Source organism: Orbicella franksi, chromosome 8 (assembly GCF_964199315.1).
Source record: "Orbicella franksi chromosome 8, jaOrbFran1.1, whole genome shotgun sequence".
Classification (NCBI taxonomy): domain Eukaryota; kingdom Metazoa; phylum Cnidaria; class Anthozoa; order Scleractinia; family Merulinidae; genus Orbicella; species Orbicella franksi.
In genome coordinates, this window is record NC_138152.1 from 15,610,830 (window position 1) to 15,626,728 (window position 15,899).

General features: G+C 38.4%; 1 protein-coding gene across 1 annotated transcript; it reads left to right on the forward strand.

The window, feature by feature from the left end:
• The first annotated feature begins 9,393 nt into the window (after positions 1 to 9,393).
• LOC145494187 (uncharacterized) lies at positions 9,394 to 12,993 on the forward strand. Its single transcript, XM_081473644.1, has 4 exons — positions 9,394 to 9,762; positions 10,732 to 10,852; positions 11,911 to 12,231; positions 12,542 to 12,993. Exons 1-4 carry the CDS (start codon positions 9,394 to 9,396, stop codon positions 12,856 to 12,858), a joined length of 1,128 nt encoding a protein of 375 aa, XP_081329770.1. The 3' UTR covers positions 12,859 to 12,993.
• The last annotated feature ends 2,906 nt before the right edge of the window (positions 12,994 to 15,899 follow it).

The window sequence follows — 15,899 nt, forward strand, 5'->3', positions numbered from 1 at the left end:
GCGAACTATTTTCAGACCGTTTATGTAATCCTTGCGCTCGCAAAATAAGGAATTTGGGAACACTATACCAACTCGTACAGAGTTCAATGGGCAGTGAGGCGGCTGCTTACAAACCTCCACCAAAACAGAGGATCAACGCATCCAAGCGGCTGCTCGAAACTCAGACGGGCAGCAGTCCTTGTCGCAAGTCTAGTCGTGTCAACTCTGCTAAAGCCTCTCGCAACTCTTTATTTGCAGAACAGCTGAACAGTTCCAGCAAGCCTTAAAGGACTGCATTGATTCGAACCTGAACATCGATGATTTACCAACCGATGGGACACTTCAAGTTAAAGTAGTCATCGTTGATAGTACCGGCAAACCGGCAACGAGAATTCCCTAGGAGGAAGAAAGTAAACAAATAGTGCGACAATTGTGTAACGAGAATTGGCAAGGAACCGCAAATACCACACGTACACTTATTAAGTCAAAAGACTTTTATTTACAAGGACTCGCATGATTCATAATGAAATCACCTGGTTTATTTGTATATGTAATAGGACTACATGCTGTCCAATTTGGAAATAATTGCATGAGAAAAATTCTGAGGACAGCCAAAATTGGACGAGGCCGTAGGCCGAGTCCAATTTGGCTGTCAGGGGAATTTTTTGAATCCAATTATTCCCAAATTGGACAAGCATGTAGTCCTATTACCTATTAATTATATAGCATCCAAAAGCAGATGAACATGACGAACTTACGGACTCGTAGTATGTTGTAACTCTGACCGTTGTTCTTTAGATGGCGGTCTAAGGAGCCTTGCATAACAGCAAGGCTATCTGGCTCGTATTCATCTCCGTTTTGCAGCCTTGTCTCTGCATGAAATCGGTAAAGAACGTTGTCAAGCTCGTCTTCGGGAATCTCCTCAACCTTTCTTACTTCGCTTCGCTCAGCATACCCAGGTCTTTTGTGCTTCTTTGACAGTTCTAGTTGTGATTATTCTCCCTCATCTCAAGTAAATCAGTCGCAACTATCTCTGGAAACCTAGCTGAAGACTCCATTTGAAAGTTTGAGACGTCAAAAAGGTGGAGAGAAAAGTCGGGAAATTCCGCCATTATCAAAACATAATAAGACTTAGTGAGCTACCATCGCTCGCTGACGTTTGATGGCAGTGATAATAGCGGCAACCTGATTGGCCAATACTCGTTCTTTTATTTATCTTGGCATTTGATTGGTTGATGGAAAGTATCCAGATTTTTCTCAAATTGGACATTTTGTTCAAAGCTGAACTAAACGTTCGAGCAAAAACTATCCAATTTATTTTAAATTTGGATAGTTGGCAAAAATTAACAAAAAATAAATCTGTTGGCAATATTGGATTTTGATGCAGCTGTATAATTATTTACTTAAAATTGTACAGAGAGACACACGGGATTACGCGCCATTACAGCGCCGAGCTACAACCAAACAAACCCTCACAACTTCAAAAAACTCAATTGAATCAACTTACAATGACTTTCCTTGCCATTCAAAGGTGAATGGAGATAAACTTGCGTTGATTAATCGTCTGTGGAATTCGAAGTCAATAAAGGGCGAAAGATTGACTATTACCGCTAATTCGTTCAAGAAAATAGATCAACTCGACGGTCTCCGCCCGCTGTGGTGGTCCGGATGAGAAAATTCCGCCCGCTCTAGGAACCAATCAGATTGCAGGATTTGTTGAATTCCGCCCGCTCACGAGCTGAGAAGAAAGATAAGTTGAAGTTAATTGTATCGAAAAAGGCAAATATCCACGCATTGAAGATCTTTTCCGTGGCCCGCACGGAATGCAGCCTGGCTATATAACCTCGAACTTCAAACAGGTATATTAGGGAATATGACCGGATCAACTCCAAGCATACACGTCGTTCCAACTCAGATAAATCAGTAGGTAAAACCTAAACAACAATTACAAACGATCACTAAACGTTCGCTGGAAAACAGTACAAAATAAAACAAAACAACAGGCATGAATACATACGTTGTTGATGTATACTGCCGAATACCATCCTGAACACTAAAACTTGAAACAGTTTACGGCTAACCACCAAAACAAAAGCGTGGCGGCGTTATTTTTGAAGTCTATCTTTTTGTCGAGGGTCGAGGGTCGAGGGTCGAGGGTCGAGGGTCGAGGGTCGAGGGTCGAGGGTCGAGGGTCGAGGGTCGAGGGTCGAGGGTCGAGGGTCGAGGGTCGAGGGTCGAGGGTCCCATGTCGACGGTCGAGGGTCCCATGTCGACGGTCGAGGGTCGAGGGTAATATTTTTTTCTGGGTTTGCTGTTTTACTCCTTACTGTAGAATCTATTATTTTCCGCCGCTCAGTCGAGTCCGGTCTACATGTTCTTCCTCGAGTTGGTTAAATGTAGTCTTCTCGATTCAGATATCTTTTTGGGTCCCATGTCGCGAGTTTAATAATATATCACAGACCTGATTATTTATCTATAACCTTCTATAACATTCAAAGTCCGGTTTTTCATGTGACTTCATCACGCTGGATGCTTTGGCCGATGTACTAATGCCATCAACTTTTGAATGGCTTTCCGCGTAGGAATAAATCTAAACATTAAGTTTTGCAGTTGTAATTTCTTCAACAAAAAGATAACGCATAGGGATAACAGAATGTGGTTCGCGTTAATATTTGTATTGATAGTGACAATGTTGTGTCAAAGTGCCTCACTCGCTTCGAATTTCACATTTTTAGCTTCAAATTTTTCACTGTGGAAAACAAATAACAACGCCTTCCTGACTTCGTTTGTGTACCTTTTTTGCTATGTCGCTGTAGTCGTTTAGGTCTTGTTACTACTAATGCGATTTCGTGGAGTGTTGGCTTCATTGTTTTCCGGTGTTATTGACGGGCCGCGATGAGAAATATTCCTTTGCCATCTATCAAACAGGAACTGTAGGTGAAATCTGGAGGCGATGGAAGCTTCGGAAGCAAATTTACGGCTATTTCCTTCCTTCGGTAAATTCACTGTCCAAAAAACATATCTCTGAGTTTTGCGATCTAAATTACCACTCTCCTTCGGTCAACTTGCAGGGCTTTGCGATTGGTCCCGATGAAAAGTATCTGTGAGGTTTGCGAGCTTATTCACCACGTTTAAAGGATGTAGCTTGGCTAGAAGACGCTCGGTTTATTTTTCTAATTTTCCATACATTTGTCTGTAAATTTGGCCGGGTGGAAGGGGTTCGCGGGGAAAAAAATACAGACAAATGTATGGAAAATTAGAAAAATTAACTGAGCGTCCTCTAGCTAACTACATTCTTCAAACTTGGTGAATACAATCTTCCACGTAGAATTTTATACCTAGTCAGAATGAATGATAGGAAATAAATAGAGGAATTTGAAACATATTAAACGTATTCATGGAGAAACTTTTCGAGCAAAATTTCCTCTACGTGTTTATTCAAAGAACTACTTTCACTCGGGAGAAAGCCAGTTCAAATCCAGTTCTATTTTCGCGGCAGTCGTTTCTAATGCTGCTATTTCCCTTTTTTTCTGTTGAAAATCCTGTTTTTCACCTGGATGCCTACTCAACTATCCACAGAAAAACACTGACTCACATTTTGCCATTCGGCAGGTGCGAACTGTGTGATTTCTTTCATGACAATTAAGCTTACATAGCGTTGACCGGTATTTCCAAGCGCGGAAGCTGCGTCTCTTATCTTGGCAGAGGTTTCTTCAAGTTCTTATCTTTTAGCGCTTGCTTCCTTAAGTTAAACTTTAATTCTTGCCTCTTTTCAGTCTTTTCCTCAGTGAACCTTTCACATGGGCTAAGTAACTGACGCCTGCTTGTCGGAAGATAAACGTCGCTCGTTTTCGGTACTCGATGCTCGTCCGCATCATTGTTCAGTTCAGCTCGACGTGGAGACTTTTTTTCGTGCAGGAAATTTTAAATTTGATTCAGGGCTTTGAAACTGCTCTGTTGACGCTGTTGGACGCTTCAAGCTGCTTTTTACTCTCTCAGGCCGGCGTTGTTAGCCGAGCAATCATGTTCAAGACTAGTCTTTTGTTACCTTTTGTTACCTTTTGTTACCTTTTGTTACCTTTTGTTACCTTTGGTGGCCTTCAGGGAGAAAATAAAGATCATCTTTCGCTTGATACCGCGCGGACAATGTTGAGGTGAACCCTTTCTTCCTTAATTCCCCTGGATATTGTAAAAGATCACAGTCGATATCCGACAGAAATTTCTCTTTCGATTTCCTATAATTCATCCTGATTGTCAAAACTGCAAAAGGCAAAATGCCCGTACGCGTTGCTGACTTTGCTCCTCTTCAAGTGTTTGCGGAGTGGCGCCAAAACGTACCCAAGTGGGCGGGTAAACTTGGAAGTGTGATTGTCAAATCTTTGAATTTTGATTGACCGGCAGTTGAAAGGGACGGTATCAAAGACTTTTTTTGAACGTTTCCTCCACCGGGCCCTTCCTTTGTAATAGCTAGTAGTTACAGTGTAGTCACGGCGTGTATTTCAGAAAATTTATTGAAAAGTTCGACTGATCGTGTGACAGGAAGTCTCCGCAACATTTTACCAAATTAGGTTTGATGTTAATGACAAAGCAAACACGCTTCTATGTAGTGAATGGGGTTGACAAGCCTCCGATTCACGACTCCTACGATTTGTGACATTTCAAAACAAAAAAAATACTCAGAAAAAAAAAAAATTACCCTCGACCCTCGAACCTCGACATGGGACCCTCGACCCTCGACACTCGACAAAAAGATAGACTACTAGTTTTGATAGCACATGGCAAAATTCCCCTAGGCCTCGCAAGAGTTAATGAGTAACAATATGAAAACCACAAGCAGCGCGGGCTCATCGCAGCGAAAACTGCAACAGAAACAATGTTCCTAAACTCAAAACAAGTTCCTAATACAGGGAACAGTTTTTCAAGTCCTCGCCAGTTTATTCCATGTTTAGTGAAATATGTAATAAGAGAGTTCTTTTGTTTCCAGTAATTTTTATGTCGTAAGTATTCGGTTTTGTTTAGCCTGGTCGAATATTGCCGGTTTTCATATGACGTCACTAAAATTAAAACTACAAAACTATTGATCTTCCTGATAATTTAATTTCATGATGTATAAGAGCAGCTGAAAACTAATATTCAAAGAAATTTTTGCTCCAAATGGGTTCTTGGTTTTGTGATAGACTACGCTTGAATTTCTAAGCTTTTGCGTGACGCGGCATTTACATGACGATGATGAGAGCTGTCATGTTGGTTAAAAAAAGTGACTTATTTCGGAGAATTAGGCTATCTGAACAATTCTTGTATTAGAAAAAGTATTATTTTAATGTTTTTGAGTTCCTCGAGGGATAAATTCACTCTTTTGTAGCAAAACTCAGTGACAGATGTTTCTGTTGGTTTCCGGCCGCCATGTTGGTGCCCATCCGGATGGGCACCAGCATGGCGTCTCCAGACAAATCTCTATAAATTTGGGTAAAAAGGTTATCCGCATATCTTGCATACGAAAAATTGTTGTGACCTGAATCTTGGTGAGAGTCTTTGCATATTTACCTTTTTATTTTATTCTCAGATTCAGGAATTTATCTGCTGAACGGTTTTGATTGTTATTTTGATCTATTTTTTATGGCGTGACACTAAAAACCACCAATAGATAAAGGCGATGTGCTCTTTCCTAAAATCCACAAAGACTGTAAAACCAACGCGATGTAGCCTTTGATTGTTGTAGTTTTCCCTTCGGATTCTTTAAGTCTTTAGATGAACACTGATAGAAGCTTTCATTTCCTGAATAAATCAGTGATTTTGTTTTAAATGTGTCACTGTTTGCTTGTATCACAAGATAATAATCCAGCAAAAGCCTAACTACTGTTTTGTCGCTGTCAGATATATACGTTATTTGCCGGCTTAGGGTCGGTCCGTATGGTGAAAAACTGTGACCGAGGTCTTGAAAATGCTGCCCTCGGCATGCGGCCTCGGGCAGCATTTTCAAGCCCGAGGTCACAGTTTTTCACTATACGGACCGACCCTAAGCCGGCAAATAACATGTTTATTTTTATTTTTATTTTTTTCCTGCAGTAAATTGGTTTTACAGATTACAAATGGGTTTACGCAGCTCTTGTCATTGAATCGGCTTCCGCGCCGTCTACTAACGATTTGTAAAAAATCTTGGCAACGAGCGAGTAACTCAGATGTTAGACAAAGAAAGATGTATTAAAAAACAGATTTTTTTTCGAACTACTTTGTGTTAGTTGCATTTATTTCACCAGTTAATTTCTCCAAAATTATTTTTGCGGTGTGAAATTTCGTGCGAAGTTCGAAGTTTTACTACAAAAACAATTTCTGTCAGTCGTTGCTTTTAAACTCACTTCGTCACTTTTCTACCGTAAATTGAATACAGAAAGCGAGGAAATTCGCCAAGTGTATTCCACAGATATTCTTCTAAATACAGCAACGATCAGAGAGATAAACTCGACTGAAATTGACTCAAATTTTACGGCGAGAGAAACACAGGATTACGCGCCATTACAGCGCCAAGCTAAAAACAATTAAGCAAACTCTCACAACTTCAAAACAATCAATTGAATTTACTTACAGTGACTTTCCTTGCCATTTTAAAGTGAACAGAGATAAACTTGCGTTGACTAATCGTCGATGGATGTGTAAAGAAGGCAAAAGATTACTAACTTTTAGGAGCGAAATTTAGGCAGCGGGAAAAAAAATCCGGCCCGTGGACCGTATCGTAAAAAGCTGGACCGGTCACGTGCGTATGATTAGCCAATCAAAGTCGAGGATTTAGGATTCCGGCCCGCTCAGATGCTAGAGAAAAAAAATAAACTACAATATTACTTATTTTTATCAGTGCAAACCTCAACATTTTTCTAAATTCCTCGGGGGAAAAAAAAAAGTACTTGTGAACTTGGTCACACTCTACACCAGAAGATGTTTTGGTATATATAGCGTTATAGGCTTCAAGGGATGGCTAGCCTGTGTATATATTAGTACTGAACCAAGAACGGTGGTCTGCTTGTGATGTATCAAATGTGTCCCCATCAGTCGGTAGCCTAATTTTCCTCAAAGTACCATTATTAAAAGTATAATTATCTCAGAGTATTGTTTTTGTTGTCATCTTACAGCTTTTAAGCTTAAACGCCTTGAAAAGGGGTTTGCGAAAAGATACACAGAAAGTTTGGACACTGGGACTTTTCTCCAAGGGACATTTCTCTCCCCTTTCTTCACAAAATGCTAGTTCCAAAGGTTTTCCAAAATTTTCCAAAATTTGTTTCCTTCCTTTGTTTTGTTTGACTTCTCAAACAATTCAGTGTAATGCCTGGCATTGTTATGAATGCATACACTGCTTATTTAAGGGCTGTACTCTAACATTCTTGTAGCCCTTTATATGCGCCGTTTAATCTGGGGCAGTGCTTCAGTGTGACAGTGCTAGTATAGATCTAGTAGCTCTGGTAGTCTCTTTAGACTGTTTACAAGTTGTAATATTCGAACCTCATCAAATATTCAAAGAAGACAAATGAGATGAGAAAAACTGTAAACTACTGTTTATTAAAAGTTCAACATAAAATATTATTATTATTTTGATTTTTTAGCACCCTCTTGAACCTGAGAGCAAAAAAGACAACGAAATTGCGATAACAGTTCCTGTTATCAATAGACATGGCAATTTAAACATTGCATAGATCACAATTAACACTCATTTCATTTGACCAAGTCCGGAAAACGGCAACAACTCTTTTACACTTCTAAATGGTTGTCCATATTTTGGACGGACATCCTAATAAATAAGGACAAGGCATAAAATAATCATTGTTATACCTCTCAACTCAAAGACGTTTTCAGATTAAAGGAGAACGTGTCACGTGCCGTTGGTCAAAACTCACTAACTCCCTGGGGAAACAATAAACTTGAGCTTTTGACTCCCACGTGATCAGGTCGTGCTCCTTGAAACCGCGGCAAATTTGTGGGTCAGCCGGCGTCGAGCATGCAACTTTTGGTTCTTGTGAACCGGCACACTGAGGACAGAACCGAAAATTAGTCCCGATATTGAAAAACGCGGCAAGCTATTGAAATAAAAGCATAAAACATATACTTACATTCGATACCCGTCAAAATGGGGGCGTCTTCTTCGAAGGCCGTTCCAAAATGACACGGCTTTTATCGATTCCCTTTGCTAAACTTCCACAACTCTCGCACAAGGAACGTTCAATAGCAAACGTTTGTAATGAGACTTTGAAAGTCTCGGATATTAAACGATGGAACCTAAAACCAAGCTTTGCTAAGAGCCCATATTTTTTTTCGCGAATATTTTTTGCGATTTTGGCGAAACACTGCAATCGTGACGTCAGCCCTTCTTCCAAAACTGGCATACTGCCGGTCTGTTTATTACGTGAATTTTGAATTATTTGTTAATACTTCTGAGGTCTCTTTACAAAAGCTTGAATGAACTTTCAGTAATCTCCTGCAGCTATATGCTGTACTTAACTTCAGAAAAGTGTTAAATATGTGACTAATAAACAATTCGACATATGCGAAGAATTTTCAGAAATTTACTATCCAGCCCTCTGAGAAACGTTCAGAATTTTTTACTCATTGCCTGTATTAATAATTAATTACTTTTTACATTTCAGTAGAAAGATAACTGTATAGCCTTACCAACAATGAGTTATACTTTTTATAAAGTTGTTTAAATTAGAAAAATAGTTAAACGCAACTCATCAACGTCATACTGACAAGCGGCTGTGATTACAGGAAACCATCGCGATATTATTCTCTGTCAGCTCAGAGACTTTAAGGCAATTTAGCATTCACACCTGCCAAAAATTTCGTAGGTTTGACTCTTCGCGATTATTCATTATCCATTGCCGTGTCATTTTAAATAGAAGAATATTAACCTTAAAAGGACACAGTTATGTTTTCCATAAAGTAGGGCAAATTACTGAAATTATAGTTGGGCAAAACTTGTCAGCAATGCCTTCAGGCCACACAAATACATTTCATGTTAATTTCAAAGACGTCAAGACATTTCTTAATGTAGCTAACATCAAAAATTTAAACTTAAATAAATTTCTTTTTTTTTTTCCACGGCACTTTTTTCACTCTATTCGTTTGCTCAGCGTTCCTTACTTTCTAATGTTATTCCCAATATACATGTTAGCCATCCCTTAAAAAAAAAAAAGTGAAATTAAACTTGAGTACAGCCCGTCTGCGACTTCCAATTAACTGTAAGATCATTATATTCAAACCCCGACTGTTATGTTTTGGAACTTGTCACAAAAAATATTGTTAAGTAAACATCAATTAATTCATAGACACCATTCTTTAAAAACGCTATTAATAAATGATGTTAGGGTGTTAAGCATATCTGTGAAGTTGAGATCAAGTCATTACATTTAATCCATCCTGTTATTGGCCATGAATGTATTCGTGCTTTTATCAGCGAATACTTTTATCTACTTTACGTTTGAGGTTTTAGATGCTGGCTTCTGTGACGCCAGTGACTTGGGCGGTCTTCAACGCGACCCGAACAAGCCATTGAGATATGCACAGTTTATAGAACATTTTTATCATGTCCTTGACGTTCCAAAAATCGAAGGTGTCACCGTCCAAACAGGAAGACTGTGCCTGCTGCGATGCGTAAAGAACGATCGCTGTTTTTCCACAAACACCGGAGCGCTGCGTCTGCCAAACGGAAATGTATCGTGTGACTTACTTCCAACCGACAAGTACAATGAATCTGAGAAGTTCAAAGCAAATCATACATTCCATCATTACAGCATTATGGTGAGTAATACTTATATCCTAAGTAACTAAGTAGCTATATAGCCCCGTCGAAACTATGGTGCATGTCTGACGTTTCTACATACGTTATCTACAACTGGATGAGTCTTAATTTATTGCGCCCCTAAACCCGGGGGAGGGGGATTTGGGGCTGTTTTGCTGATTTATAGTGTATTTAAAAAGCGTGACAAAATACAATAAACTTGCCACAAGAAGTTGCAAATTGGAAACTTGGGTCTATTTGCGACTTCGTTTGGCACGCACTTGTGTTGACTTGCGGTGACTTGCTCTCACTTTGGTCGAGATCAAATTAGCTTCCAAGTCAAAGTAAGTTTTTTACCGTTTGGAGTCAACCCTAGTTGAGAGACGTCCATTCGTTGATATAGCAACCTATTAATCAACGGGGATTTCAAGATGGCGACTGAGATAGTTACATTTTGGCCGCGCGGGACTAAGCCCGTAGATTTGAAATGTGTGTGTGTTTTTTGTTTTGTTTTGTTTTGTTTTGTTTTTTATTGAAACTGGCGTGTACCTGCGACGAAACTTGGGAGCCCGTTTGGCCACCCATCGCAAGTCTCTACACAAGTTCAATTTGCAGCTACTTCCGACTTCTTGGGAGTCCATTTGGCAAGGTCTTACATCTTCCCGATTACGACTAATAAAAGTGATTAGAAAATTTGCTGAAGTCTTCGGGGAGTATCTGAAGATTTCCGAAGATCATCCGAGGTTTCACGAAGATTTTCGCAGAATTGTTTCTTTTTTACAAACTTAATTTACGTTTTCCGAAAACATTGCGGATTTACTGAACAGTAACAAACCTTTTTCTGAGTAATTTACATCGTGGTTTACTTTGCTTTTATTCCCGCAGTTATATTCAAGGTTAGTGAGCTTTTAGTAGCAACTCTTTGCTCAAAAAGTACCACAGATTATCTCAATGATCTTAATTTACCGAAACTACTTCCTCCTTGCCAGAGTCCTTGTGAAAGTTTCCCCTGTCAGCACGGTGGAACCTGCCAAGCGCTTTACGAGACTGACGACTACAGATGTACCTGCATGAAGAACTACACTGGCAAAAACTGTGAGAATTTGAAAGGTGAGCTATTTTAGTCTTTAGCGAATTTTTCCTTTAATTGTCTAATTTAGTAAGATTAAAAACAAGCAATATATATGTTGCCTGTAACACTCATATTTGTCGCGAAATGAAGATCGAAACACATGTATCATTAATGCACTGTCCGGGAATTGTCTTTCGAAAATATGGATGGACTCGAATCTGAATGGGACGTACAGGCAGCAATCTCTATTTTTCTTTCTTTTTTTTTTTTTTTTTTGGTTACTCTGTCTGATGATATCGTCCTGACTTTTTGTTAGTTTGTTTATTTGATTGTTGTGGTTGTGGTTGTTGTTGTTGTTGTTGTTGTTGTTATGTTATTCTTGGCTCTCGAATTTATCCTAATTACTTTTAATGTTAAAAATGTCAACTCGTAGGAGGCGAGCCAGTTATATATATATATATATATATATATATATATATATATATATATGTATTCAGAACAGTGGCTGAACTGAGTCAAGACTGAAATAACACGGCTCCAGCTAGTGGTCAGAACATGCCACTCTGTCCTCAAGAAAACACTGTTGTTTATTCATGGCCACTAATCGTGCATAATTGTTAATCAAAAAAGAATTTTGTGGACAATTTCAAAAACGAAATAAAGCTCTACAAAGAAAAATATTGTCAAATCAATTTGAACGTAAAAGATTTTTTCAAATAATTATATCTCCACGAGTTAACGGATCTGTATCCCACAAAGCCAACATTTACCAGCATTAAAACATCGAAACATTTATAACAAACAGCACTGCTACTTTTTTATACAAACACACACATACACATCACTTTTGGCAATGAGGATGGAGTAATCCCGGGCTGGAGACGATGAATATTAATGTCGTTACCATAAGTAAATAGTCAAGGTTGAGTTATAGGCCTCTCCCCATAAGAAAGTCCCCACAAAAAGATTTCAAATTTCGCAATTTCAGTGGAGTCCTTGAAGACAAGAAATAACCATGATGTAACCGAACGCTCTTAATATTTGAGGAAACCTCTATCAGAAAGAATAGTTTTCTCACAGGTTAATGTTGTTTAACTGAGCACTGAATTACTGCTGTGCAATTGTTGTGTTACTACTAGCTGTGTTACTTTGCCTAAGTTAAGACCTTGTTTTTCCTTTGTAGGTTTTTCATCTGATTCGGCTATAATAGGCGGGAATGCATTTTACCAAAGTCGCCTTCATCAGTTCCTGACGCCTGCTGTTGGATTGAACCCTCAGTGGGTGCTGTGTTACCGCGCCTCCACTCATGGCTGGGCCGCCAGTACCTTTCACAGCAGGTGTGATGGCAAACGTGACACGGTTACCATCATCAAAAAGGGACAGTACGTGTTTGGAGGATACACTGACATTCCCTGGGGTATAATAAATTCGCTGTTTTCAGTGATTTAATGTTAAATTTTTAAATGTAACATTACTTTGAAAAGACCATTATTACAAGTTGTAGTATTGAATAGGCTAAAGAAGATTTGAAATGTTATCGTTTAACTTTGATTATAAATAACTGCTATCCCTGTTCCCATAACAATATTAATGCTCTGCATACCTCAGGCGGGAATTAATAATTAGCTACTTTCACAGAAGGTGGTAAATTTTTCAACCTCTAGTTGGTCTAGTTGTTAGTACCTTTTCCCGTCATTAATATTTTCTTGAATGTTCTTCTTATTCAGAGTCCAGTGGTCAATATGGTTCCACTTCCAATGCGTTCATATTTTCACTCCGCAACAAAGAAGGTCTTGGACCATTCAAGAGCATGGTGACGAGCCCATCACATGCAATTTACAGCAACCCAAGTTATGGTCCAACATTTGGCAATGGGTGGGACATCTACATTGCTAACAATGCCAACAGTAACACTGATTCCTACACAGCCTTTGGTCTAAACAACTACTACTCTGTTCCAAGTGGAGTACAAGACCAGTACACAATCCTGGCTGGGACTAACCACTTCACACCTGATGACGTGGAGGTGTTTTATCTTGGTTGACTTATCCTAACATCCCTACATTCACGTTCTCAACTCATTCATAATATGAGATAAATAAGCTGATCAAAAGGAATTTTAAGTTTTTCCATGTTATAGAGTTGTTTGATACAAATCAGGCTAACCATTTTATTTATTTTGATCTCTCTAAAAGCAGCTAGCCTTGTTGTGATCATCCTTTTTTCCCCTTACATCTGCTTGTGATTAATTTTAATCTTGTATTTAATGCTCCCAATCTATGAAATTAAACAAGACAACAACAACTTTTGATGGGAAAACAGGGGCAGGGGATGAAGTGCTCAAGTTGCCAATAGGAATCTTACAGGATGACACGGGTCAGGAGGTTGACAACGAGAGGACTAAACGATAAGAACATTATTAAGCAACAACAACAGGGCTGCAGAGAGGCCATAATCCTCTCTCTGAGGTCCTAAGCAACAGAGGCTTGGTTCCTTGGTAACAAGCCTATCGTCGGAGGTGGAGGGAGGGCTTTCTGCCACGACAGCTTGCCATGTGAGTTAATCGGGAAAAGGGGCGACCTATCGGGAGTACTTCATCCCCTACCATAGTTTATTAAAAAAAAAAAAAAATCAAACAGTTAGCTGTGTTGTTCTAAGCCTGTTAAGCTAACAAATCAATAGTCATAATCTGTTGTCACCAGAAGCGAAGAGCAAAATACTTGAGGTAGCTGATGCCAGCTTCAAGTTAATGTTATAAAATGTACACTTGTAAACAAAGCTCAATGAGCAAGTATGGCCCATTTGTTTAAAACAGCACTTGGCGTTGCACTAACAGGAACAAGTATAAAAATGTCTCAATAAGCAAGTATGCTGCTCAAGTCTAACAGCACTAAGCTGAATAACTACGACTACTACATAGCAGTATGATTAGGGGTGGCAAAACAGTTGATTTAAAAAAAAAAACAAAAACAAACAAAAACAACAACAACAACAACAAAAAACTATACTTGAATGTTACCACTATGCTCAGCACCGGAATAACACGCCATAATGGCGCGAAAGGTAAATTTGACCTTTGGACACAATGAGAGAGTGTTTGTTCTTACCAGGATATTACGTGACAGAAATGTATATTAAGGTCATTCCCCGGTATTGCATTGCGCATCCTTACTGCGCATAATTTATTGCGTCATTAGGGCGCGTTCGTGCACGCGCACATTGAAAACATGGCGGATTTGCCTTAATGTTGAGTTCTGTCAGTTGAAAAATGGCTATAGCTCACTAACGAGCTCGGGCACTCCAAATTTTTTTTTTTTTCCAGTCATTTTAATCAACTAATCATTAGCTTTGCGTGTGAAAAGACTGATCTGATTTCTATTGTTGAAAACTGAATAATTAAGGAAAATAGCAGCTGCCTTGTAGTTTTTCCTATTTAACAGTTTGATAGCCGTGGCAAGTAATTTGGTTCCAATATTTTAACAAGGATCCAGCTGTCTGTCAAAATCAAACTTAAAAAGTTTATTTGTGTCCGACACAAGTATTGACTGTAGTTTGAGACGTATTTTCATGAGTCTGGGCTCACAAAGAGTTTGCAATAACTTGGAATGCGTTCTTGTACTAAGCATTAAATAACGCTAAAATGGGGCACTTTCAGTGCCTCAGTGCTCCTTAACGAGCGTGGGCACTCCTTTTTTATTTTACAATTAAAGTTCTCATATGACAAATATTCATTTGACAAAGTTTGAACAAAAATTATGTTCTTTAGGGGAAGCGTTGCGTGACATCCCAAAAAACGGCTGCGAAGGAGACTAAAAAGCTATACAAGTGATATATTTACATCAGTGAGATAATCAATTTCTCTCGTATCTAAATGAATGGAATACATGTACATGCATCTATGCTCGTAAAATAAGGGGAAAGAATTATACCAAAAAACGGCTTCGAAGAAGACTAATGGCTTTTGGGCTTTTCGATATTTATGATCTCAAATATTTTAATGTCATACCTTAATTATATCTATTTATAGCAGTAAGGAATGTGTATTTATCCGAGAGAGCTTTATTATAACGTATTATTAACGTAATTTATTATTAACGTAATTAATCCTAGTTCTAGTTTTAAACCTTTGTTTTAGTATCACGTTTTCAGCTTTTATTACTTTTGTATTTTAGACATTTAGTGTATATTCTAGACTTTTAGTTTTTAGAGGACCCTCCTGAAAACCACCTCTAGGGGATTGAAGGCCTCCTCTTAAAATATTAGTTTATTATTATTATTATTATTATTATTATTATTGTATGTCCAGATTAGTAGCCATAATATACAGCTGCATATGAAGCATCAAATTTCGTCTGTAGACATCCTAAAACGAAAAGTAGCTGTTTCTTTGCAGATGTTGTGGTAACCTTTTTTTGACTGAGAATAAGAAAACTGTGAACATATAAATGTAAATGTAAATATTCCATAAATAAAGGACTAGCCCTTGTATCATGCCGTAGAGTTCCGAACGTAACAGAGAAATGATCACGACCAATGATCTCTCAATTCGGCAATTTAAAATACATTTAAGCTGCTGAATATTGTCAGTTCAACCAGTCTCTTACAGACAAAAGGAAAACTGAGAACTTTAAGGTTAAATGAGCATTTTTCGACTAAATAGTTTTACTCGAAATATATTTTTTTCTTTTTCTTAAAAGCGACAATAGATCAAAAATAAGTCTTCTAAAGAACATCTTGCAACAAAAGTGACAGATATCATTCCTTAATCGAAGTTCTACGGCAATATGCGATCGTTACATTAATTAGTAAGACTTATAACCACTCCATTATGCTTCGATGTTTTTTCTTTTTTTTTTTTGGTTTTCATTTGTAACCAGCAATTGAAATGTGTAGAGTTATATTGTTTTTGGTCATTGTGTAATAAAATAGTTTTAAAATAAACGTCCTTCGGAAATCTTCGAATTTGTGTTTATTGCAGCCTGACTTCTGGGATGAAGACCGTTACGTTGTTTCGTTTCTGCAGCTCGCCCTCTCATGATCCAACGTACTAAAGGGTAATTTCCTTTTGATCAGATTTCCGATCTG

Coding starts and splice junctions, on each gene's coding strand:
- LOC145494187 (XM_081473644.1), top strand. CDS start 9,394: ATGAATGTATTCGTGCTTTTATCAGCGAATACTTTTATCTACTTTACG. Junction 9,763..10,731: donor TCCATCATTACAGCATTATG/GTGAGTAATACT, acceptor CCTCCTTGCCAG/AGTCCTTGTGAAAGTTTCCC. Junction 12,232..12,541: donor ATACACTGACATTCCCTGGG/GTATAATAAATT, acceptor CTTCTTATTCAG/AGTCCAGTGGTCAATATGGT.